This window comes from Schistocerca piceifrons, chromosome 7, assembly GCF_021461385.2.
Source record: "Schistocerca piceifrons isolate TAMUIC-IGC-003096 chromosome 7, iqSchPice1.1, whole genome shotgun sequence".
In the NCBI taxonomy this organism is placed as follows: Eukaryota; Metazoa; Arthropoda; class Insecta; order Orthoptera; family Acrididae; genus Schistocerca; species Schistocerca piceifrons.
The window spans coordinates 368,440,727-368,468,374 of NC_060144.1; the positions used below are offsets into that span (position 1 = coordinate 368,440,727).

General features: G+C 43.6%; 1 protein-coding gene across 3 annotated transcripts in view; it reads right to left on the reverse strand.

The window, feature by feature from the left end:
* Window positions 1-254: 254 nt before the first annotated feature.
* LOC124805069 (T-complex protein 11-like protein 1) overlaps window positions 255-27,648 on the reverse strand; it is a 140,797-nt gene continuing 113,403 nt past the window's right edge. For all 3 annotated transcript variants that reach the window (XM_047265494.1, XM_047265495.1, XM_047265496.1), the window contains 3 exons: window positions 15,111-15,292; window positions 5,924-6,090; window positions 255-696 (listed from right to left, as the gene is read on the reverse strand). In XM_047265494.1, the coding sequence (XP_047121450.1) occupies window positions 485-696; window positions 5,924-6,090; window positions 15,111-15,292 (561 nt within the window). In that variant the 3' untranslated portion in view covers window positions 255-484. The remainder of the gene's footprint in view (window positions 697-5,923; window positions 6,091-15,110; window positions 15,293-27,648) is intronic.

Below are 27,648 nucleotides of genomic sequence, written 5' to 3' on the forward strand. Positions count from 1 at the left end.
TCAAATGTAACTGTATTTTACTGTTTTGTTTTTTGGGTGGATTCATTCTAAAATACGCTTAGGGAACACATTGCAAATAGGACTCAGGAATGCATGACAGAAATGTGTGTGTGTCAGAGAGAGAGAGAGAGAGAGAGAGAGAGAGAGAGAGAGAGAGAAGGAATAAATAGACATATTTCAAATAAAATTAGTTAAATTGTTAATTAATACACATGTATTTCATTGAAAATAGGATAACTTACAAATCGTAGTAGTTAAGTTATACAATAAATACTTTATTTATTTATTTTTAAGAAAGAAATTAACATCTGTATTCCCTTTTCATATTGTGAAAAATGGTCTGTATGTAAATATTCCTGATCATACACCATTGTTTAAATAAATGGAGGAATCTGTCATGGAATACTCAGTTGGATTCCAGTTACAATTAAAAAAGAGTTTCAATGAGAGTTAACAATATTTCTCAAAATGAAAGTGTAAGTAGCTAAGGTGATGCTTTTGCAGATTTCACAGCATCTGCTATAATTTCACTATAGTATTCACCATAAACTGCACGATTATGTGATACCAGGCGAAGAAACTGGCCAGTTAGTGTTGTGAGTTCTGCTTTCAGAAAAGACAGTCCAGGAGGAACTTGCACAGGTGCTGCTGTGGGAGATGTTATCGTAAGTTCTAAGAACTCCATTATTCGCAAACCTGTAACAGAAATTGAATACTGACAAATTGAAACATTCAGAGATGTGTAATACAAGAATGCCATTTTGACAATACAACTGCAAGAAGAGGAAAAAATCAAATTTACACTACACAAACACTCATAAATCAATCAGTAACAGTGTATACCACAAGCACTGAAATAAATGCCTGACAAAGAAACAAGAAAAAAGTAAATACATATAGGAGGGATTGTCGTCGTCGTCATCATCATCATCATCATCATCATCGTCGTCTAGCTACACCCAAATATGTTGGCCCTACATATATCATTAACCCCCTTTTCATTAGGTTGTTGTCTCACCCTTTATATACCTCCTAGTGTCCAACAAAGAACCTATTTGGTCCACATATCATCCATTTTCTGTCTGTAACACTCGTCACCATTTTGATTTAATTACATTTCCCACTCCAGTCTCTTCCCAGGCTCTCTTCCAGTAATTTCAAACAATCTGCAATTGCTCACTAAGTTATGCTCAGTTTTTGAATGTTTTTCACATTAAAAATGCATGTCTCATTGCCATTAGCAAAAACTATTAACATACGTGGAATGCACAATTTCCTTTTTAGACATTTCAGAAGTTTCGGTTTTGAAACTCTACTTACTTTACCAGACGCAATTCAAGTTATTTTTCCACTCCAATCTCTCTCTCCCCCTCCAGCCACTATCATCAATAGCTCTCAATACAAAACTTTTCAATGTGTGTATTTTCTTTTCAATATGTTGGCCATATATTAATCTTATTTTAATTTTCAGATCTGCTTGCAAATTTTCTATATTACATTCTTATGATTGTCACAAGTTGTTCTATCAATTATCCCATGAGTCATAAATGAGATACTGTGATCAACACCTTCAACCCATTACATGCAGTCTCCCATCCTTCATCAAAGACACCAACCACTTTCTCGAACGCCTGGAATCTTTACCCAGTCTGTTACCCCCGGAAACCATCCTTGTAACCATTGATGCCACTTCCCTATACACAAATATCCCGCACGTCCAGGGCCTCGCTGCAATGGAGCACTTCCTTTCACGCCGATCACCTGCCACCCTACCTAAAACCTCTTTCCTCATCACCTTAGCCAGCTTCATCCTGATTCACAACTTCTTCACTTTTGAAGGCCAGACATACCAACAATTAAAGGGAACAGCCATGGGTACCAGAATGGCCCCCTCGTATGCCAACCTTTTTATGGGTCGCTTAGAGGAAGCCTTCTTGGTTACCCAGGCCTGCCAACCCAAAGTTTGGTACAGATTTATTGATGACATCTTCATGATCTGGACTCACAGTGAAGAAATACTCCAGAATTTCCTCTCCAACCTCAACTCCTTTGGTTCCATCAGATTCACCTGGTCCTACTCCAAATCCCATGCCACTTTCCTTGACGCTGATCTCCATCTGTCCAATGGCCAGCTTCACACATCCGTCCACATCAAACCCACCAACAAGCAACAGTACCTCCATTATGACAGCTGCCATCCATTCCATATCAAACGGTCCCTTCCCTACAGCCTAGGTCTTCGTGGCAAACGAATCTGCTCCAGTCCTGAATCCCTGAACCATTACACCAACAACCTGAAAACAGCTTTCGCATCCCGCAACTACCCTCCCGACCTGGTACAGAAGCAAATAACCAGAGCCACTTCCTCATACCCTCAAACCCAGAACCTCTCACAGAAGAACCCCAAAAGTGCCCCACTCGTGACAGACTCGTGACAGGATACTTCCTGGGACTGGATCAGACTCTGAATGTGGCTCTCCAGCAGGAATATGACTTCCTCAAATCCTGCCCTGAAATGAGATCCATCCTTCATGAAATCCTCCCCACTCCACCAAGAGTGTCTTTCCGCCGTCCACCTAACCTTCGTAACCTCTTGGTTCAACCCTATGAAATCCCCAAACCACCTTTCCTACCTTCTGGCTCCTACCCTTGTAACTGCCCCCAGTGTAAAACCTGTCCCACGCACCCTCCCACCACCACCTACTCCAGTCCTGTAACCCAGAAGGTGTACACGATCAAAGGCAGAGCCACATGTGAAAGCACCCACGTGCTACACTGTGATGCTTTCTATGTGGGAATGACCAGCAACAAACTGTCCATTCGCATGAATGGACACAGGCAGACAGTGTTTGTTGGTAATGAGGATCACCCTGTGGCTAAACATGCCTTGGTGCACGGCCAGTACATCTTGGCAGTGTTACACCGTCCGGGTTATCTGGATACTTCCCACTGACACCAACCTATCCGAACTCCGGAGATGGGAACCTGCCCTTCAGTATATCCTCTCTTCCCGTTATTCACCAGGCCTCAACCTCCGCTAATTTCAAGTTGCCACCACTCATACCTCACCTGTCATTCAACAACATCTTTGCCTCCGCACTTCCGCCTCGACTGACATCTCCGCCCAAACTCTTTGCCTTTTAATATGTCTGCTTGTGTCTGTATATGTGTGGATGGATATGTGTGTGTGTGTGTGTGTGTGTGTGCGCGAGTGTATACTTGTCCTTTTTTCACCCTAAGGTAAGTCTTTCCGCTCCCGGGATTGGAATGACTCCTTACCCTCTCCCTTAAAACCCACATCCATTCATCTTTCCCTCTCCTTCCCTCTTTCCTGACGAAGCAACCGTTGGTTGTGAAAGCTTGAAATTCTGTGTGTGTGTTTGTGTGTTTTTTATTGTGTCTGTCTACCAGAGCTTTTCCGTTTGGTAAGTCATGGAATCTTTGTTTTTAATATACTGTGAATTTATTGTGTTCTCAGAATTTTATTAGTATATCTCTCTCTGACACACACCGTCTCTTTGGTAGCATCTACCATTAGCACTCTGCGATGCTCTCAGTCTTGATGAAATCATTAGGACACATACTGCTCTTCTATCGATCTTCTCTATCTCTTCTATTAATCCCAACTTTCGAAGTCCCAGAGTAACCTGACTAGCAAAACTCATATCCTCTACAGGTCTACCACAATTTCGCTAAATTTTCTGGCATTCTACATTTCACATATACAACAACAATGTCCTCAAGTGACTTTGTGGAGGTCCTGACATTATCTAAAATATCATTTTATATGAATAAATAATGAACAGGACTGATCTTCTAACACTTCTTTAGGATGAACCTTATGTTACTTTCAGAACAGATAGTTTCTTTTCTATCAAGAATGACATGCATGTTCTATATGCTGGTAAGTCATACATAAAATCATAAGCCTGGTCTGATGTTCACTAAGCTCATATTTTCTTCACTAGATGGGAATGTAGGACTGTTTCAAATGTCTTTTGGAAGTCCAGGAATGTGTTGCGAACCTGCAGTACCTCTATGTACCACTTTCTAGATTTCATATGAACAAAGTGAGATGAGTTTCATACAGTCAATCACAGCACAGTTTCAGATTTTTCTAATTTGTTGTTAAGTTTATCTACAATTTAGTCAAACAATACAAAGTCATTAGCAAAATGAAAGTGTTCACATATTTCATTAACAGTTATTCCTTCTTTAGTTTCCCAGTTTAATGACCTGAAAACAACCTCTAGAAATGGTGACAATAGTTTTGGTGATATGGAATCTCCACACCTGGAGACTTTACCAATTCCAAATTACTCGCTTCTGAGATGAATTCTACTACACGTTTCACATTTCAACAATTATATATAATATTCCGCAATTTACTAATGCCTTGTTTCACAAAGGCTCTTAGCACTGATTTTGTTTTCAAAATATACGAATCCCAAGGCAAAGTGGTAATTCACATTCATTTTCTGTTCTATAATTAAGTTCACAGCTTGAAAGCGATCCATTATCTGATGTCAGCTTTTAAAGCCTGCTTAAAATACGATGCCCCACTCCCCTACATTTTTGACAATAATTTTAATTTGTATCTTTTACTTATTAAGAGGAAGTTGCTCAGTTTTTATGTCTTCTCTGTCCAGTATATCATAACCACAATATGGTCAAAAGTAAGTGACCATATGAAGAGAAGATGTAAAACATTCTAAGTGTCACTTTTTCACAAAGTGTGTTGTCAGTGCTATTGCATTCCCAGAACTCTGTTGCATGTCCATATACTTATTCCAAATGTCAAATTCAGGAGGAGATGTTTCAACTATTCACAAACAGATGGTGTGTGGTGGTTGTGCCAAGCTCCAAGTGCCTTGCGATGCAGTTTTCTCCATTTAGCCTGGTATGGTTTGCAGATGTAACACAAAAGTTTTTAGTGAACATGAACAGCTTTTTGAGCTGCAATATAGATTTTGCAGTTCTAGAGAAATGAAGAAGAGCAAGTACAGCCTTTGTTCCACAAGATTTTTGAGTCAGCTAAGGCTATGAACCTTGTTACATGTAATTTCAAACTGTGCAACTGACAGCTTTGATTTTAAAAATGTTGCTGAAACAGTGTTGTCAATGCAGATGTTCAAGATCTCCAAATGCAGTATGATCAAAGTGCCTCAAACTCATTCATCTCTAATAGATATTAAAAGTTTTTACTCTGAAACAGAAGAAACTAAAATGTCAATGTACTCGAAAGACGAAATAACAAGGCTGATGTACACCATACTTCATCTGGTAGACCAGCAATGTTTATCAACTGCAGCAAGACAGAAAGACTTGGTGATGTAGCCATTTCTTCCTCAACAGCATTATGAGCTCTACTTCAAACTTTGTAACTCGATCCCAAGAACAGAACGTGCAAAAAATTGAAACAGAAGTCAATACTGAGTTAGAGAGTTAACGTTAATTTTGTTCTTCTCTTGTGAAAAATTTAAAAGATATTTAGAAATGGTATTTGCTCATTGCAGTTCACTAGTTAAAATTTTGCTGCTGTGTTTCTATACTTGCATTATCAAAAATAAAACTAAAAACTTTCTTACTGGCATCTGGAAGCAGTCAGCTCCTTGGCATGGCACTTAGCAAAATTATGTGGTATCAGAATAACTTCTCAAGTTTTTAGTTTCAAATAAGTCATGTACAAAAAGAGATAAATTGTGTCCTGACAAATGTGAGATTTGGCACTTAGATATTTGACATTTCCACTCTTCATATGATTTACTGCTCTTTTGGCAAATTCCCCATACTGAAGTTTCACTTGCAATCACCTTAACACAGCCATTTTTGGAGAAAGCATACAAATTTGTAGTACTTTTACAGGCATACATTTTATTTCAATAATTTCAAGCAATAATGCATAAAAAACATGCACACTTACGGACTAGTTGTTTCACTTTATGTTCTGGCAATGCAACACTGGAAATCTGAGAAGTGAGGGATGCAGTTGCAGTTTCGTCCAGCTGAGAAAATCCACATTCCACTAAAGAATCATTTACATCCTTGATTATTTGCAATGATACATTTGGCATCACGTCTGTCAGATCCCTAAAATAATGAATTAAAAAAACTTTCACAAATTTTATAAGTTAAAAGCATTAGAAAAACAAATGAAAAACAAAAACTTCAGAATTACCACAAGTTAAAAGAATATCAGTACGATTAAAACATCAAAAGACTATGCTCAATTCTACAAAAGAAGTAGAAATAAAAATCGACTTAACCAAGGCCCAGTAACAGGGCTGTGAAATTTTATCATCTGTCTGTACCTTCTCTCCTACTCATTAGACCATATTCACAAACATCTTATACAAACTGCTATGATTTCTTTTCCAAATACTGTGAGTCTGCATTCCAGTTACACATGATGTTGATTTGCTGTAGTATACAAAAATTTGAATTGTTTTTCATCTTTCACGATATATGTGAAGCTTCATATAGGATTCAAGTACTGTACGTACCTTTGCAGGTTCGGTTTTTGAGGAAATGGTTGTCTCTCTATGAGTTACATGAAATAACAGAAAGAAATAAAGATATTGTCATATTTATATACTTGTAGGATTCGTAGAAACAAAACCCTAGTGAAATAGGCCATTAGAAATGATTGTATGGGAACTAAAAATGGGCTTAAAGGTAGAGAATAACTCTGCAACCATGAACAAACAGAATCATACTTCAATAAGATACTGCACCTCACGACACATACATTTCTGTTTATATATAAACAAAGTTATTTTGCACTACCAAAAAATCAGAAAATAAGTAAATAATATACGAGGTGCATTCAAGTTCTAAAGCCTCCGATTTTTTTTCTCCAGACTGGAAAGAGATAGAAACATGCGCATTGTTTTAAAATGAGGCCGCATTCATTGTCAATACGTCCCAGAGATGGCAGCACCGTACGGCAGATGGAATTTTACTGCCAGTGGCGAGAATGAGAACTGTTTTAAATACTTAAAATGGCGACGTTTTCCTTACTTGAACAGCGTGCAATCATTCGTTTTCTGAATTTGTGTGGTGTGAAACCAATTGAAATTCATCGACAGTTGAAGGAGACATGTGGTGATGGAGTTATGGATGTGTCGAAAGTGCGTTCGTGGGTGCGACAGTTTAATGAAGGCAGAACATCGTGTGACAACAAACCGAAACAACCTCGGGCTCGCACAAGCCGGTCTGAGGACATGATCGAGAAACTGGAGAGAATTGTTTTGGGGGATCGCCGAATGACTGTTGAACAGATCACCTCCAGAGTTGGCATTTCTGTGGGTTCTGTGCACACAGTCCTGCATGACGACCTGAAAATGTGAAAAGTGTCATCCAGGTGGGTGCCACGAATGCTGACGGACGACCACATGGCTGCCCGTGTGGCATGTTGCCAAGCAATGTTGACGCGCAACGACAGCATGAATGGGACTTTCTTTTCGTCGGTTGTGACAATGGACGAGACGTGGATGCTATTTTTCAATCCAGAAACAAAGCGCCAGTCAGCTCAATGGAAGCACACAGATTCACCGCCACCAAAAAAATTTCGGGTAACCGCCAGTGCTGAAAAAATGATGGTGTCCATGTTCAGGGACAGCGAGGGCGTAATCCTTACCCATTGCGTTCCAAAGGGCACTACGGTAACAGGTGCATCCTACGAAAATGTTTTGAAGAACGAATTCCTTCCTGCACTGCAACAAAAACGTCCGGGAAGGGCTGCGTGTGTGCTTTTTCACCAAGACAACGCACCCGCACATCGAGCTAACGTTACGCAACAGTTTCTTCGTGATAACAACTTTGATGTGATTCCTCATGCTCCCTACTTACCTGACCTGGCTCCTAGTGACTTTTGGCTTTTTCCAACAATTAAAGACACTCCATGGCCGCACATTCACCAGCCATGCTGCTATTGCCTCAGCGATTTTCCAGTGGTCAAAACAGACTCCTAAAGAAGCCTTCGCCGCTGCCATGGAATCATGGTGTCAGCGTTGTGGAAAATGTGTACGTCTGCAGGGCGATTACGTCGAGAAGTAATGCCAGTTTCATCGATTTCGGGTGAGTAGTTAATTAGAAAAAAAAATTCGAGGCCTTAGAACTTGAATGCACCTCGTACAAGTAAAATGATAAAGTTTCAAAATTCCATCACACGGTAATACAATTACAGAAACTATTTAATAAATGCAAACATGAGTTCACAAACAAATCGTTACGCAAAGTGAAGGAATGAAGCAAGGGAGACTAGTGTTCAATGTTCTGTTTACAACAAGATCAACTGAAATGGAGCAAAAACTTGCACTTGGGAATGAAATTGGATGTATCGTTTTCAAGGCTATCATCCCAATATTTTCTTCAATTCAGAGAAACCACTGAACATCTATACCTGGACATCCAGAAGAGGACTGCTGGTCCTTCTGAATAGTCAAGTGTGCTAAGCACTGCAGTATGTCACCCAGTCCGAAAAGTATAAAGCATCACCAAGCGGCATAGAGGTTACAAGAGTATCGATAGAGGCCATTGACAAGACTCACTCGAAACGTGCTGCCAACGCCCTCTCAGGCGCCAGTATCTCGGTTCGCCATCGCAGACCAGAGGACCAGTTTAGTCAGTTAGTTTAGCCAGTTAGTTTGAGCATGTTACGCCAGTCAGTTCGAGTCTGTACGCCGTGGAGTTCCAGTGGGTCACTCTGAGACGGAGCCACAGACTTAGTGTCTAGCACAGACAGACAATACTTAGTATTCTTTTACTGAAAATAGTGGGCTTCTACTTCAACAGCATTGAGGCTATGTGGACTAAACAGAAGAGAGCTTACACCATAGCACATGGAAACTTAAGTTGTTAATGAATAAAGAACCCAATTATTAACTGTGCGCAGTTTGTGTTATAGGACGAGGATATTGGCCACCAACCAACATCATCTCCTTGCTTCCCATGGTACAGCTCTACATGGAAAACAAGACAACATAAAAGCAGCTAAAGAGAATACAACACTGGTGACAAGAACATTTAAGTGAAGAAGATTTTGCTTGCTTCTCTTGTGTTTCAGACTGCAGGAGTTTCTAATTGCAAATTTGTTGTTGTGTCCTTGCATGTATTCCAGGAGGGGAGCCGCAGAACTAATTACATTTCTCTTTTCAGAGGCTTTGCTTGATTCTTTTTTTGGTACTATGTATTTGTGTAAACCATGGTTACACCGCCCCCTGCCTACACGCCTCAGCCACAGACAGCCAATCTGAAAGACTTAACACAAGCTTTTCAGTTTCAGAACCAACAAATTGCTGCCTTGCTGATGACGGTACAACAACTTCTAGCTGAACATGCAATGGTGGCTGCACAACGGATCAACCGACATGCTCAACAAGTGCCGCAGCCCAGTATACCTATGTTCCGGCAATCTGCCGACACAGAAAAGGTATGGCACAAATACTTGACACAGTTCCAAGCTCATTGTGCAGTTCATTGCGTTCAAGGTACTGTGAAACTACAATATTTTCTTTTGACTGCGGGGTCCCCAGTGTTCAGGTTAACACAAAAACTATTCTCAACTGCGTCTCCTGACGAACTTAGCTATGCTGAAGTAATTGCTGCGTCAACCAAGTACTAAGACTAAGTGCAAGTAGTTGCAGCCAGCTTTCAGTTTTTTCATTTGCAGAAAAAGCCAGAACAGACTTACCATCAGTGGTATGACTAGGAAGTGTAAATTTAAGTGTTGTTATGGAAACTTCTACAGTGATCTCATGATTCAAGATGCTATAACATTCAGTGTCACTGATAGTAGAATATGGGAACAGATCGTAAAATACTCTGATACTTCACTCCCTCAAGTGCTGCAAATCTTAGAGCAATATGATTCGGGTACTATGGCAGCCAATAAGTTTGACCAGACCCTGATTTGTCGGGTTGAGCCACCCCTTGCTCACTACCGCCCCAAGCAGCCACAACAGTGAGCGCATACACGGCCGTGCGGACAGCCATTTAAACAGACCTGTGCACTTAGTGAAGTCTTGCCCTAGATGTTTTGCTCGCCATAAAAGACAGAACTGCCCAACATGTAACGCAACGTGTTACATATGTGGAAAAAAAAGGCCATGTCCAAACAGTTTGTTTGCAATGGCATAAAAATGCTAATTTTGCCCGTTACCAGAAATAATAGGCTCGTGCACATGCAGTGAACGTTGTGTTTTCCAAATCTCCAACAGATTCTGACAAAAGTAAGATTAAGATTGTGCCTCCTTCTCACCCTAGTGCTGTGCAATGACAGTCTAATAAACTATTTGTCTCATTATGCATTTCTGGCTGTCGTGCGAACTTTCAGTTAGACACAGGTGCCTCAGTAACCTTGCTTAATAATGCCATATATGAACAGTCAGGCTCACCAGGCCTTTCTAAATCTAGCAAGCACCTCACTGCTTACAACGGATAGGAAATTCCAGTGCTTGAACAGTGTAGTTTGCTTGCCACATAAAAATCTCTCACCAGGACAGTGAATTTTACTGTGTTAAAATCAACATACAGTGAGAACATTTTCAGTTTAGATGCCTTTGATTTGTTTGGCTTTAACATTTGTGACAACGTTCTTTCCATATCGGCTTGTGATCCGAAAGCCAATGTAAGCTAGCTTGCTTAAAGAATTTCCTGAACTATTTTCCAAAGGAATTGGAAAAGTTAATAACTTTGTAGCACATGTTACATTGAAAGACGATGCACAGCCTATGTTTTCTTGAGCCTGCCCCGTCCGAATTGCTTTAGGAGGCAAAGTAGCCAGTGAATTGAAAGAACTGTATGATAATGGTGTAATTGCTCCCATTCAAGCCAGTCAATGGGCAAGTATACTAGTTTTGTTGCCTAAGCCTTCTGGTCACATTTGTATTAGTGTTGACTTCAAGTCTACAGTCAACCCATAGACAGTAGTTGATACTTATCTGTTACCTTGCCCTGAGGAACTCGTGGACAGACTTGGTGCAAGACGTTACTTTTCTAAGATTGGTTTGCGTGATGCCCACTTGCAAATTTCATTGGATGAAGAACCACAGAAAGTGTTTGTTGTAAGCACACACTTAGGACTGTTTGAATATTTGCTTTTGCCCTTTGGCAATGCTTCTGCACCCGCCACCTTTCAACATTACTTGTAACAGCTGACTGCAAAAGTGCCATTTTGTTCAAACTACCTCGATGATATTGTCGTCTCAGGCCGTACACCAGAGGAACACATTGACAATTTATGTGTTGTCCGAAGCAGAGAAGCAGGACTCAAGTGTCATCTCGAATATTGTGAATTTTTTCAAACTGAACTACAGTACTTAGGTCACGTGATAAACAGTCAGTGTGTGCACCCCATCCAGTCTCATTTGCTTGCAATCTGTGACCTGCCTGCCTATTCCTCGCAATGTGTCTCAACTGCAGTCAGTACTAGGCAAGATGACATACTACATTCGGTTCATACCAAATGCTGCACAGATCGTGGCTCCATCGCATTGCTTGCGTCACATAAATGTGCCATTTGTGTGGTCTAAAGATTGTCAAGACACATTTCTGAAACTCAAAAATGCTTTATTTAGTGACATATGTTTAGTGCATTTTGACCCTGCCAAGCCGGTAGTTTTGCAAGTCGACATTTCCTCCTACAGAATCAGCACTGTACTTTAACAAAGAATTGGTACACAAGACAGACCAATTGGTTTTGCCTCAAAGCTGTTAACTCAAACACAGTGCAATTACTCACAAATAGAAAAAGAGGCTCTCACTATCATGTATGGTGTGAAAAAATTCCATTACTATTTGTATTGTCACAAGTTCTATTTAGTGACAGATTACAAGCCTTTGCAGTCCTTGTTTCAACTGTCAAAGCCGGTTTCTACACACGCTGCTCAAAAATTGCACTGCTGGGCTTTGTTGCTTTCACAGTATCAGTATGAAATAGTGTACAGACCTACAGCAAAGCATGGTAAAGTAGATGCCCTATCTCGCCTTCCAACTGACACAGACTGACTTTGATGTATCTGCCGCATCTTGTTGCCAAATCGATGCGCAGGACTCTGAATTGCTGGAATATTTTCCCTTGAACTAAAGAAAAATTACACAGGCCACAGAAGCAGACCCAGACATCAATATTTTGTTGCATTATATTCACACGTCTTGGCCTCGTTCCTTGAACAGTACCCGGAAACTCAGTTGTGCGCCAACATTTTTCATGTCAGCATAGCCTTTCAGTTCAACAAGGTCTAGTTCAAAATGACAGTGGACAATCCAGTGTGCTTATTCCCAAAGTATTGCAAAAGGATATGTTGCGGTTGCTCCATAACGACATTGGGGAATTTTTTGCACTAAAAAGTTAGCACGCCGGCACTGTACTTGGCAGGGCATGGATGCCAACACACCTAACAGATGACGGCACAGTGTCACACATGTGTGTAGAACCAATCTGCTCTGCCACACACATTTGCAGCTTGGCCTAATACTAAATCGCATGGCAATGAGTGCACACAGACTTTGCAGGACCATTTTGGAACACTTGCTGGCTCATAGTGGTAGACTCTTTTAGCAAGTTCCCATTTGCGGTGCTTATGGCTTCTGTGACATCAAGCAGCATCATTCGCCGTTGTCCTCAATATTTTGCAACAAAGGTTTGCCAGAAGTACTTGTGGCGGACAACAGACCACAGGTCACTTCATGTGACTTTGAAAAGTTTTGTGAACACAATGGCATCTGTCATCTAACAAGTGCTCCATTTCACCTGCAGTCCAACACTTCGTATGCACTTTCAATCAACAGATGGCCGAGCTTCGCACCACCCACACATGGGAACATATGCTGCAACTCTTTCTCATCTCCTATCACTCCCACCCATGAGACAGACCATCACCGGATTCTGCATGGCCGCTGCCATCGGATGCTGCTACACCCATCACAGCATCCAGCGCCAGGGGAGGAATGTGCTGGTGTATGCTGGCACCAGCACACCATGCGGCACAGAGGTTACAAGAGGATCGATAGAGGCCAACGATAAGACTCTTTGGAAACGCGGCCACCATTGTCCTCTCAGCCGCCAGTATCTAGGATCGCCGCCGTAGAGCAGAGGGCCAGTTTAGCCAGTTAATTCGAGCCTGTTACACCAGTTAGTTTGAGTCTGTATGCTGTGGAGTTCCAGTGGGTCACCGAGACGAAGCTGCAGATTTAGCCTCTAGCACAGAGGCAAGTAGTACAAGTAACATTACAGCGAGTAACATTACAGCGGACTTATACTTCAATAGCATTGAAGCTATGTGGAGTATACAGAAAAGAACTTGTGCCACAGCATGTGGAAACTAAAGTTAAGTAGCTCTTTGTTTATGAATGAAGAATCCAGTTTTGTGCAGTTTATGTTATAGGACAAGGATACCGGATATCAACCAACATCCTCTCCTTGCTTCCCATGGTACAGCTCTACAGAGAAAACGAGACGACATAAAAGCGGCTAAAGAGAATACAACAGCATCCCAAATATCTTTTAGCTAATCATTAATGTACAAGCCTTGTCTTCAATGAATATTAAACATTCAATAGCACCAGAAATCGACTGAGTCAAGTGCATTCCACAACTACAAGTGTATTTATTTAACAATTTCTGTGGGACTATGCAGGCCAAAGGTACCTGGTCATGAAACATGCCTGTATACAGCTTACAGAATGCTAATTAGAAAATTTACAAGCAAAACAAACTAAATAATTAAACACAAAAAATTGTGTTTGGAGTATAAAAATAAATAGCATAATGTTCTAAACTACTGGGAGGAATTCCTGCAGAGAACAGAATGTGTGTGCCACAAGGAAACTTTTCAATTACATTTGAAGACAATCACTCAATCCCCCCTCCCCCACGTCTGCTGGAAGCCTACTGAAAATGAAACCTGCTGAATAATACACACCTTTATGTACAATTTTTAAGGAAGTGTTATCAAAGAACATATCGTTTTTCCCTCTAGTGTTCACTCAATTACAATGAGGTAACAAAAGTCATGGGACACCGATATGCACATGTCCAGATGGTGGTAGTATCATGTAAACAAGGTACAAAAGGGCACTGCATTGAAGGAGTAGTCATTTTGTACTCATGTGATTCATGTGAAAAGGTTTTTGATGTGATGGCCACATGATGGGAATTAACAGGCTTTGAACGCGGAATTGTAGTTGTAACTGGAAACATAGGATATTCCATTTCTGACATCATTAGGGAATACAATATTTTGAGATCCACATTGTCAAGAAAGTGCAGAGAACATCATATTTCAGCCATTACCTTCTACCACAGACAACGCACTGACCGACAGCAGCATTTGCAGAGTTGTCATTGGAAACAGACAAGCAACAAAGCATCAAATAAACTCAGAAATCAATGTGGGATGTATGATGAACATATCCATTACGAGAGTGCAATGAAATGTGGCATTAATGGGCTACGACAGCAATGACCCACGCGTATGCCTTTGCTAACCACACGACATCGCCTGCAGTGCCTCACCTGGGCTTGTGGTTATGTCGATTGCACCTTAGACGAATGGAAAACTGTGGCCTGGTCAGAGGACTCCCGATTCCAGTTGGTACCCCCCCCCCCCCCCCCCCCCTTCCTTCCTCTTCAGCCCTTCTGCCTGAAGAAGGAGCCACTGGCTCTGATAGCTTGACTAACTATAACATCTTGTTATGTGTATGTTCTGCTGCTACTTACTGAGAAGATTTTTTGTCTATCAAATTAAATTATTTAGTCTAAAATTCATTGTTTTTGTTGTTATACTATAACAATTTTGGTATACTTAATGGACTGGTTCAATACCTAAAATCTTACACATAAGACACAATGTCTATATGAATTTGTATGAAATGTAAACAAATATAGTTAAATTAGTTCTGACTAAATAATATTATTCACCAGCAATGTTTCATTCATATGAATCACTGGACAGTAAAATTCAGAATCACTTGGTCAAAAATTAACCTTTAGCTAATTTTCTGATACCGTTACTCTACTTCACATCTGCATTCTGCACACATAATCATATTACTGGTACACAATATTCTAATTTCAGAATTTTTGCCTTTAGGTATTTAAAACTTACTGATTGCTGTGTACTTCTGCCAAAAGTACAGTGAGATGGTCCTTCAACATGGTCTTGAAGCTCGTGTTCCCTACAAGTGCACTGACTACACTTGTAACCACAAGTAGAATACTGCCCATTACCGAAAGGCGAAGTGTTTGATCCCCAAGGTCCAAATAACGAACTTCATCCATTATCAGAGTCTGTTATAAAGAGATGCTTACATTTAAACAAAATCACATGAGCACAATTTATTTTTTTGGAAAGATATCATGTTACTACCACACATCAATAGCTTCTGAGGATCACTCTCATTATTTCCTATTATATCTTCACTTACTTGGCACTCTACCAATATTCAAAACAGCCAAACAAATCAGATGTATCGGGTACTAAAAAGACACCAGGTAAAGAAGCAAAATAGGGTGGATATTCTGTGAAAGAAAGATTTTATAATGAACAGCAAGTCTGAACATTTTTTGGAGTCACAAACTATTTCGTTCTGAAATACTGCAAGAGGTGTAAAGAAAGACAACACAGAATATGGAAAGGAAACAAGAGTCTGAAGACAGACAAAGTACAAGAAATATTTTTTTGAGCTGTGAATCATCGGTCTAATTTTCTCTATAATATGCATCTCAGCTCCTAAGAGGGCAATTCAAAGTGAAATGTCATGTTTTGTGATTTCCTACCAAAATAATCTATAATATGCATCTCAGCTCCTAAGAGGGCAATTCAAAGTGAAATGTCATGTTTTGTGATTTCCTACCAAAATAATTGTTATTGTGGTTTTCCACTATCAAATTATTACTCTGGAAACTTCTTTAAGGCACAACTGTTTCTGTTCTATGTTGCAACTGATATTTTACACGCTTTTGAAAAAAACTGGACATGACTTTTCTCAATTCAAAATATAATTACTTTGTACACTCCTGGAAATGGAAAACAGAAAACATTGACACCGGTGTGTCAGACCCACCATACTTGCTCCGGACACTGCGAGAGGGCTGTACAAGCAATGATCACACGCACGGCACAGCGGACACACCAGGAACCGCGGTATTGGCCGTCGAATGGCGCTAGCTGCGCAGCATTTGTGCACCGCCGCCGTCAGTGTCAGCCAGTTTGCCGTGGCATACGGAGCTCCATCGCAGTCTTTAACACTGGTAGCATGCCGCGACAGCGTGGACGTGAACTGTATGTGCAGTTGACGGACTTTGAGCGAGGGCGTATAGTGGGCATGCGGGAGGCCGGGTGGACGTACCGCCGAATTGCTCAACACGTGGGGCATGAGGTCTCCACAGTACATCGATGTTGTCGCCAGTGGTCGGCGGAAGGTGCACGTGCCCGTCGACCTGGGACCGGACCGCAGCGACGCACGGATGCACGCAAAGACCGTAGGATCCTACGCAGTGCCGTAGGGGACCGCACCGCCACTTCCCAGCAAATTAGGGACACTGTTGCTCCTGGGGTATCGGCGAGGACCATTCGCAACCGTCTCCATGAAGCTGGGCTACGGTCCCGCACACCGTTAGGCCGTCTTCCGCTCACGCCCCAACATCGTGCAGCCCACCTCCAGTGGTGTCGCGACAGGCGTGAATGGATGGACGAATGGAGACGTGTCGTCTTCAGCGATGAGAGTCGCTTCTGCCTTGGTGCCAATGATGGTCGTATGCGTGTTTGGCGCCGTGCAGGTGAGCGCCACAATCAGGACTGCATACGACCGAGGCACACAGGGCCAACACCCGGCATCATGGTGTGGGGAGCGATCTCCTACACTGGCCGTACACCACTGGTGATCGTCGAGGGGACACTGAATAGTGCACGGTACATCCAAACCGTCATCGAACCCATCGTTCTACCATTCCTAGACCGGCAAGGGAACTTGCTGTTCCAACAGGACAATGCACGTCCGCATGTATCCCGTGCCACCCAACGTGCTCTAGAAGGTGTAAGTCAACTACCCTGGCCAGCAAGATCTCCGGATCTGTCCCCCACTGAGCATGTTTGGGACTGGATGAAGCGTCGTCTCACGCGGTCTGCACGTCCAGCACGAACGCTGGTCCAACTGAGGCGCCAGGTGGAAATGGCATGGCAAGCCGTTCCACAGGACTACATCCAGCATCTCTACGATCCTCTCCATGGGAGAATAGCAGCCTGCATTGCTGCGAAAGGTGGATATACACTGTACTAGTGCCGACATTGTGCATGCTCTGTTGCCTGTGTCTATGTGCCTGTGGTTCTGTCAGTGTGATCATGTGATGTATCTGACCCCAGGAATGTGTCAATAAAGTTTCCCCTTCCTGGGACAATGAATTCACGGTGTTCTTATTTCAATTTCCAGGAGTGTATTCATTTCGAGAATGACTCTTTCACTTGGTAGTGAGATGTACAGTATCATCAAACTTCCATAAAGATCAAAACTGTGTGCTTTACTAAGATAGAAAAAGGGAAGATTAACAATTAACATCCCATAATTAGGAAGTCATTAATGATGGATCACAAGCTCAAGTTAAGGGAAAGGTGGGTAAGGAAATCAGCCACGTACTTTCAAATGGAGTTGTCAGCATTTGACTTAAGTGAAATAGAGAAAAACAGTGAAAAATTGGAACTGGGATTTGATCCGTTGACCTAATGAATGCAAACCAAACCCAGATCCTTTGCATTTTCTGAGCCTCTCTCTAAAAGAACTATTCAAGCACACCCGAAAGCTTAACGCAAAACTTGAACCTGGAAATATCTTTCCAACATATTCCCAAAAGTCAATGTTTTGCATGAACATTTGCATTAAAATTAATATAATAATAAAAACTTGTCAGTTTAATGTTAACCATTTTTTAGTTAAGATATAGCAATTGTTATATTTTATCAATAATAATTGGCAAGTTCCACAACTTTAATGATACTTAACACAAATCAACAAAGTGTTTCAAGAGAGAATGCTCTTATCACCAACAAATTACCAATATTTAACACATATAGCAGAGGATCAAGTATGTAAAAAGACGAGGGCTTGTAGAAATGCATGGGTAACAGAAGAAATATTGAATTTAATTGATGAAAGGAGAAAATACAAAAATGCAGTAAATGAAGCAGGCAAAAAGGAATACAGATGTCTAAAAAATGAGATCGACAGGAAGTGCAAAATGGCTAAGCAGGAATGGCTAGAGGACAAATGTAAGGATGTAGAGGCTTATCTCACTAGGGGTAAGATAGATACTGCCTACAGGAAAATTAAAGAGACCTTTGGAGAAAAGAGAACCACTTGTATCAATATCAAGAGCTCAGGTTGTAGTAACACGGTTCACGTTTTCCGTCGCACTTCACAGTAGACGGGAACTGTCTCCTAGGCATGCCCGATGTGAACTGACCGGGCACAGCCCGTGCTGCCTGAGTTGTTGTTGTTGTTGTTCTGCTGGCAGAGGTCGCGGCCAAATTCTCGCGTGCCCTCTGGTGGACGGGACTCTACTTGCGGCAACTACCGTCTGTGATGCGCTGTGCCGATGTGCGCCTCCCGCAATCTTTCTGGTGCCTACTGCACTCCTCCTTCGGGGGGTGAAGCCACTGTGATCCACTGCGTCGGTAAGTGGAGCGTCATGCAGGAGTGATGACCTCCACGTCCATCGGAAGGCAGGAGTCGAGGGGATCTGCCAACCCTCGAGCCGGAACCTTCGAATACGGCTGGAAGTGACCCACACGAAGAGGCCCCCGTCGTCCCACCACCGGAGCCCGGGACAGAATGGGAGACAGGCCGTTGAACTCCGGATCCTGGTTCAGCCCGGGAGGGGCAAGACCCAGTGGCGGGGACGATGGGGAAGGGACAACCACAGGTGAACCAGCCTCCTGAGAAACCGGGCCTGCGAGGGGGGCCGGCTCTCGCTGGGGCATCGCTAACGATGGCGATGCCGGTGCTGGAGCTACTGGAGGCTGCCAAGGCTGAGAGCCATCACAGTGCGGCGGAATCACAGGGGGGAGGGGTGGTAGCGTCCCCAGATAAACCAACACAGGTGCCGGCAATGGGGAAGCTGGCGCCCGAGGGGTCGGAGGGTGGGTACCCAAACATGGACGTAGCTGATTTTGGTGACGACGTACCTCCCGGTCCCCCGTCTGCAAGGTATAGAGCTGGCGGCCATTTCGGTGCAGGACCACCACCGGTATCCAACGTGGATTGCGACCAAACCCACGTGCCCAGACCGACATACCCGGTGGAAAGCCGGGGTTTTGCGAAGACTCAAGGACCGGGCCGGAGGAGGTGCAGCAGAGTTCTAGGTTGGCGCCCATGGAGGAGCTCTGCGGGGCTGCGTTTTCCCATTGGTGTGGTCCGGTATGCCGTCAGGAAAAACGTCAACGCCTCCTCCGCAGGAAATTCATGCACATACTTTTTCATCTGCGTCTTAAATGTGCGCACCATACGCTCGGCTTCCCTATTCGATTGTGGATGAAAGGGGGGAGAGCAAACGTGCCGAATACTGAAGTGCCTACAAAAATCCTGGAAGGTCTGCGAAATAAACTGAGGTCCATTGTCAGAGACCAGGGTGACTGGCAGACCTTCCACAGAAAAGATTTTTGCTAGTGCCTGGATGGCAACTTCTGAAGTGGTTGAGGAGCAGCGAACCACATATGGAAATCAGGAATAAGCATCAATGACAATGAGCCAAAAGCCATTGAGAAACGGGCCTGCAAAATCTATGTGAACACGTTCCCATGCCTGGGTTGCAGGCGGCCATGAAGAGAATGCTGACCTGGGAGATGCCTGTTGGCTCGCACACTGGGAACAGGCAGCCACCAAGTGCTCAATTTCTCTGTCAATACCGGGACAGTACACATGTCTGCGAGCCAAGGTTTTAGTACGGGAAAAACCCCAGTGCCCCTCATGTAATAACGTGAGGACTTCCCTTCGCAAACTTGCAGGAACAACCATGCGAGGAGCTGTATCATCGGTAGCCAGAAGGACAACTCCTTCCAGGAGAGGCGGTCTCGTAGAACAAAATAATTACAAAGAGGGTCCGAGGCCCGGCCTGGAGGTCGGGATGACCACCCCTGCTGAATGAGGCGAACTACTTGCCGGAGAACCGGGTCAGCTGCCGTTTCCCTGGCGACTCTAGAACTAGTGATCGGGAAGCCATCAACCGCTTGGCGGGATGCCACATCCAAATGAAAACACATAATCTCCTCTCAATCGAACTTAGGATCCGGGACCACCGGAAGACGGGAGAGTATGTCTGCGTTGGCATGCTGTCCGGTAGGGTGAAAATGAATGTCATAATGGTACTTAGAGAGGAACAAGGCCCAGTGCTGTAGTCTGTGGGCCGCCCTATCCGGAATCTGAGAGATGAGGCCAAATAACGATATTAATGGCTTATGGTCAGTGATTAACTGAAACTTCGTGCCATACAAGAAAGGGTGAAACTTGGTAACAGCGTACACAATGGCCAAAGACTCTTTTTCCACCTAGGAGTAATGGGCCTGTGCGGGACTAAGAGTTTTAGACGCAAACGCCAGTGGCTGCTCGGAACCATCCGTGTTGCGATGGGCCAGGACCACCCCCACCCCATACTGCGAAGCATCTGTAGCCAGGACCAACGGCTTATGGGGGGCAAAAGTAGCCAAACAAGGCGCTGACGTGAGGAGGCCCTTCAACGAGGTGAATGCTCGCTCGAATGCAGGCGACCAATCAAAAGGAACACCCTTGCGCAGAAGGCAGTACAGGGGGCGGGCGATGGTGGAAGCCCTGGGAATGAACTGGTGGCAATAGGCAATCTTGCCTAAGAAAGCTTGTAACTCCTTCAGCGAAGCGGGCCTAGGAAGGTCGACGATACCTTGGACCAAACTTCCTAGCGGCTGGATGCTGTGCCGAGAGATTGTGTCGCCCACATACTCAATGGACGGTTGGAAGAAGTTTGACTTACTCAGGTTGCAACGCAAGCCCACGAACCTGAATTTGAGAAAGAGGGTGTGAAGGTTGTGCAAGTGTTCCTTCGTGCTGCAGCCCGTGACAATTATGTCATCCAGGTAATTAATACAATGAGGGATTGTCGACGTGACGTGCTCAAGATAACGCTGGAGTATCACCGGGGCTCTGGATATTCCGAAGGCCAACTGCTGGTGTTGGTAAAGGCCAGATGGGGTGTTGAGAACCGCCAGCCGTTTGGAGTCCTCATCAAGAGGTATCTGATGATAAGCCTCCGAAAGATCGATTTTCGAAAAATATTGGCCTCCCACCACGGCGGAGAACAATTCATCAGCACGAGGCAAAGGATAGGTGTCCACCACCAATTGGGAATTAATGGTGGCCTTGAAATCGCCACAAAGACGTAATTTTCCCAAGGATTTCTTGACAATAACGAGGGGCGAAGCCCACTCACTAGAAGAAATGGGAAGAACGACCCCTAGAGCTGTCAGCCTGTCTAGCTCTTCTTTTACCTGAGGGCGGAGAGCCAAGGGGATCTGCCTCGCGCGTAGAAAACGCGGGCGAGCCGATGCCTTCAATGTTAAGTGAGCTTCAAAGTCTGAAACACGCCCCAGGCCCACCTCAAAGATATCTGGAAAGTCAGAGATCAAAGATTCTAATGATTGTAGGGAACGTCTTCGGAGACCAATTGTATGGTGTCAGTGATAGAAAAACCGAAAGCTTGAAAGGCATCCAAGCCAAAAAGGTTAGTGGAGCTCGCATCACCGACAACAATAAAAGTAATAGGCCGAGTGACTGATTTGTAAGTCATGTCGGTAGTGAACTGACCCAGTAGGGGAATAAACTGTTTACCATAACCGCGCAGACACCGGTAAACTGGCACCAATGGGGGCGACCCAAGGTCGGAGTAAGTTTGTGCATTCAACAAAGAAACTGCCGCACCCGTATCTACTTGTAGTTGTAATCAGCGTGACCGAACCGACACCTCGATAAAGAGTTTGTGTGCCGATGTGTCGGGAGCCTGGCCCGATGAAACTTCCTGAATGTCAACGTCCATGTCCTCTGTAATTGCTTGCTTTGGTTCTTTTGAGGCCGAGTGGCAAACTTTAGCAATGTGTCCTTTTTTATTACATTTGCGACAAACAGCCCAACGCTGGGGGCACTCCGACCGATCATGATGTATATAGCACGACGCACAGGACGGTAACAGGGGCTGGCGGCCGGAACTCTGTTTACGCACTGTGTGGGAGCGGCTGTAATGGCCGGATTGTACGGCTCGCACGTCGTCCACCCCGGACACAGTGGATGCGCCCGCGCTCTGCCCTCAACCGCCGCGATGTCGCACCACACTTCCAACCGTTGACCTGCAGCGTGAGAGACTTCATACGATTGAGCAATGGACAGGAATTCCTCAAGGGAAGGGTCTTCTAACTGCAGGGCCCGTTGCCGGACCTCCCTATCAGGGGCCGAACGAACAATGATATCGCGCACTATAACATGGGCATACGACTCTTGCGACTGCTCCGTAACAAAATGACACTTGCGACTAAGACCGTGCAGGGTAGCGGCCCAGCCCGGTAAGACTGATGTGGCTGCTTCTTGCATTGATAGAACTCGACCCTAGCCACCACAACATGTGTGCGGCAGCAATAATATGAAGACAGTAATGAACACAAAGCGTCAAAAGACAAGGACGAGGGTTCCCGCAACGCGCTAGCTGCCGCCAAACGTGATACAGTGAGGGAGATATCCAAGAGAAGAAAAGAGCACAACAGACCTCCGCATCGGCAACATGAAACGCCTGGAAATGCCGCTGAAGGCGATGTTCATATGCGTCCCAGTCCTCCGCCGTCTCGTCATACGGGGGAAAGGGAGGAGGGAACGGCACTGGAGCAGATGGCGTGGAGAGCAGCGCCGGAAGCACTTGTTTCATGGTTGCCATGAGCTCCTCTACTGCTCAACCAAAACCTGCACTAAATCCTCCATGCCGCGGATAAGCTGTGAAACCGGAACGATGATGCAACACGCGAAAGAACGACCCTACTCGTCGCCAATTGTGTAGTAACACGGTTCACGTTTTCCGTCGCACTTCATAGTAGACTGGGAACTGTCTCCTAGGCATGCCCGATGTGAACTGACCGGACACGGCCTGTGCTGCCTGAGTTGTTGTTGTTGTTCCGCTGGCAGAGCTCGCGGCCGAATTCTCGCACGCCCTCTGGTGGACGGGACTCTACTTGCGGCAACTACCGTCTGTGACGCGCCGTGCAGATGTGCGCCTCCCGCGATCTTTCTGGTGGCTACTGCACAGGTGGAAACCCAGTTCTAAGCAAAGAAGGGCAAGCAGAAAGGTGGAAGGAGTATATAGAGGGTCTATACAAGGGCGATGTACTTGAGGACAATATTAGGGAAATGAGAGAGGATGAAGATGAAATGGGAGATACGATACTGCGTGAAGAGTTTGACAGAGCACTAAAAGACCTGAGTCAAAACAAGGCCCCAGGAGTAGACAACATTCCATTAGAACTACTGACAGCCTTGGGAGAGCCATTCCTGACAAAACTCTACCATCTGGTGAGCAAGATGTATGAGACAGGCGAAATACCCTCAGACTTCAAGAAGAATATAATAATTCCAATCCCAAAGAAAGCAGGTGCTGACAGACGTGAAAATTACCAAACTATCAGTTTAATAAGTCACAGCTGCAAAATACTAACACGAATTCTTAACAGACGAATGGAAAAACTGGCAGAAGCCGACCTCAGGGAAGATCAGTTTGGATTCCGCAGAAATGTTGGAACACGTGAGGCAATACTGACCTTATGACTTACCTTAGAAGAAAGATTAAGGAAAGACAAACCTACGTTTCTAGCATTTGTAGACTTAGAGAAAGCTTTTGACAATGTTGACTAATACTCTCTTTCAAATTCTAAAGATGGCAGGGGTAAAATGCACGGAGCGAAAGGCTATTTACAATTTGTACAGAAACGAGATGGCAGTTATAAGAGTCGAGGGGCATGAAAGGGAAGCAGTGGTTGGGAAGGCAGAGAGACAGGGTTGTAGCCTCTCCTCAATGTTATTCAATCTGTATATTGAGCAAGCAGTAAAGGAAACAAAAGAAAAATTCGGTGTAGATATTAAAATCCATGGACAAGAAATAAAAACTTTGAGGTTCGCCGATGACATTGTAATTGTATCAGAGACAGCAAAGGACTTGGAAGAGCATTTGAACGGAATGGACAATGTCTTGAAAGGAGGATATAAGATGAACATCAACAAAAGCAAAACGAGGATAATGGAATGTAGTCGAATTAAGTCGGGTGATGCCGAGGGAATTAGATTAAGAAATGAGACACTTAAAGTAGTAAAGGAGTTTTGCTATTTGGGGAGCAAAATAACTGATGATGGTTGAAGTAGAGAAGATATAAAATGTAGACTGGCAATGGCAAGGAAAGCGTTTCTGAAGAAGATAAATTTGTTAACATCGAGTATAGATTTAAGTGTCAGGAAGTCGTTTCTGAAAGTATTTGTATGGAGTGTAGCCATGTATGGAAATGAAACATGGACGATAAATAGTTTGGAAAAGAAGCTTTCGAAATGTAGTGCTACAGAAGAATGCTGAAGATTAGATGGGTAGATCACATAACTAATAATGAAGTATTGAATAGAATTGGGGAGAAGAGGAGTTTGTGGCACAACTTGACAAAAAGAAGGGACTGGTTAGTAGGACATGTTCTGAGGCATCAAGGGATCACAAATTTAGCATTGGAGGGCAGCGTGGAGGATAAAAACCGTAGAGGGAGATCGAGAGATGAATACACTAAGCAGATTCAGAAGGATGTAGGTTGCAGTAAGTACTGGGAGATGAAGCTTGCACAGGATATGGTAGCATGGAGAGCTGCATCAAACCAGTCTCAGGACTAAGCTCACAACAACAACAACCAACAACAACAATAGTTAAAACACTACAACCACAACAACATGTTTACAGCATTCGTGAAACAAGCAGCTCACAGCTACAACTGAACACTGGGAGAAGCAGCAATAGGACACTTTTGGTGGCCACAACTGAAGAGGACATTGTCTGCCATGCTTTTGCAGAGTGTAATGGGACAATTAAGGATTAGAAATGGATGATCTTGAAGTAAGACATGGACATATAGTCTGTGTTAAGTACGATTAAATTGTTGAATTCTACTAATTATTACTGGTATAATAAAAATGTACACAATAATAATCATAATGTTTCACTGACGAAGTGTCCCTACACATGGTAGTTTCTGGGAAAAACCCATTTCAAATGAGTGCATTATTTAGTTCATGTGAGCGTCCATTTGAACACAGATTTGGTGCAGTAATATCTTGAACCAAACTCAAAGTGAGTAGAATTATCACTATCATAACTAGTTTCTATAAAAAAAGATGAGAACCACATGATGAAATTGTTTTGATTTTAACATATATAGAATATATCAATGCCAATTGCAGTCCAAATTTATAAATTTTGCTGGCAGAATGATGTTTGCACCTACTATATACAAACTTCAACAATGAATTAAGTATCTTACTAGAACGATTTTAAATGTGTTCCTGAAAATCGGATATGTGACCAAATTAATGGACAATGAATACTTTCAAAAGAAAACAGCAAAAGTTACTAAAATGGACCATGAAACAATTTGATGAGTTTTAGCACATTGTACATCTGAAGAAAACTGGATGGACAGCAAAAGAAATTAATGGAACAGTAGAAATGGCCAGAGGAAATAAAAATCTACTTAAAAACACCGAGGAGATTTACTTGTGTTCTTGAGGTGGCAATAATTCAGTATACCAGGCACAGGTCCAGTTTTTAAGATCTTATTTCAGTTGCTCATTTCAGATTTTACAGAGAATTACACACTAGAAATCCATTTATTTATTATCATTAAGAAATAATGATAATGTACACTGATCAGCTAGAACATTATGATCACTTATCCAATGGCTGGTATGTCCATCTTTGGTATGGATAACAGCTCCGATGCATCATGGCATAGAAGCAATGAGGCCTTGGTAGGTTGCAAGAGGAAGCTGGCACCACATTTGTAAATACATCACCTAATGCCTGTAAATTCTGGAGACGGGGCCAATGCACTTTGATGCCTCGTTCAATCACATCCCAGGTGTTGATTGAGTTCAGATCTGGTGAGTTGGGGGGCAGCACATCAATTGGAACTCTTCGCTGTGTTCCTTGAACCAGTCCATCACACTCACGACCTTATGACAAGGCACATTATCTCACTGAAAAACGCAACTGCCACCGGGAAACATGATCATTGTGAAGATGGTTACATGGTCTGCAACCTTGCTGTCATGGTTTCTTGCACAAACACCATTGGACCTATGGATGCCCAAGTGAATGTTCCCCAGGGTGTTACAAAAAGGTACGGCCAAACTTTCAGCAAACATTCCTCACACACAAAAAAAGAAAATATGTTATGTGGACATGTGTCCGGAAACGCTTACTTTCCATGTTAGAGCTCATTTTATTACTTCTCTTCAAATCACATTAATCATGGAATGGAAACAAACAGCAACAGAACGTACCAGCATGACGTCAACCACTTTGTTACAGGAAATGTTCAAAATGTCCTCCGTTAGCGAGGATACATGCATCCAACCTCCGTCGCATGGAATCTCTGATGCGCTGATGCAGCCCTGGAGAATGGCGTATTGTATCACAGCCGTGCACAATACGAGCACGAAGAGTCTCTACATTTGGTACAGGGGTTGTGTAGACAAGAGCTTTCAAATGCCACCATAAATGAAAGTCAAGAGGGTTGAGGTCAGGAGAGCGTGGAGGCCATGGAATTGGTCCGCCTCTACCAATCCATCGGTCACTGAATCTGTTGTTGAGAAGCGTACGAACTCTCCGATTGAAACGTGCAGGAGCGCCATCGTGCATGAACCACATGTTGTGTCGTACTTGTAAAGGCACATGTTCTAGCAGCACAGGTCAAGTATCCCGTATGAAATCATGATAACGTGCTCCATTGAGCGTAGGTGGAAGAACATGGGGCCCAATCAAGACATAACCAACAATGCCTGCCCAAACGTTCGCAGGAAATCTATGTTGATGACGTGATTGCACAATTGCGTACGGATTCTCGTCAGCCCACACATGTTGATTGTGAAAATTTACAATTTGATCACTCATCAGTAAAGAGAACATTTGCACTGAAATGAGGATTGACACATTGTTGGATGAACCATTCGCAGAAGTGTACCCGTGGAGGCCAATCAGCTGCTGATAGTGCCTGCACACGCTGTACATGGTACGGAAACAACTGGTTCTCCCGTAGCACTCTCCATACAGTGAAGTGGTCAACGTTACCTTGTACAGCAGCAACTTCTCTGTCGCTGACATTAGGGTTATCGTCAACTGCATGAAGAATCGCCTCGTACATTGCAGGTGTCCTCGTCGTTCTAGGTCTTCCCCAGTCGCGAGTCATAGGCTGGAATGTTCCATGCTCCCTAAGATGCCTGTCAATTGCTATGAACGTCGATACAAACGTACCGTGCCACGGCTATTGCCCCGTGCTAATCCATACATCAAATGGGCATCTGCCAACTCCGCATTTGTAAACATTGCACTGGCTGCAAAACCAC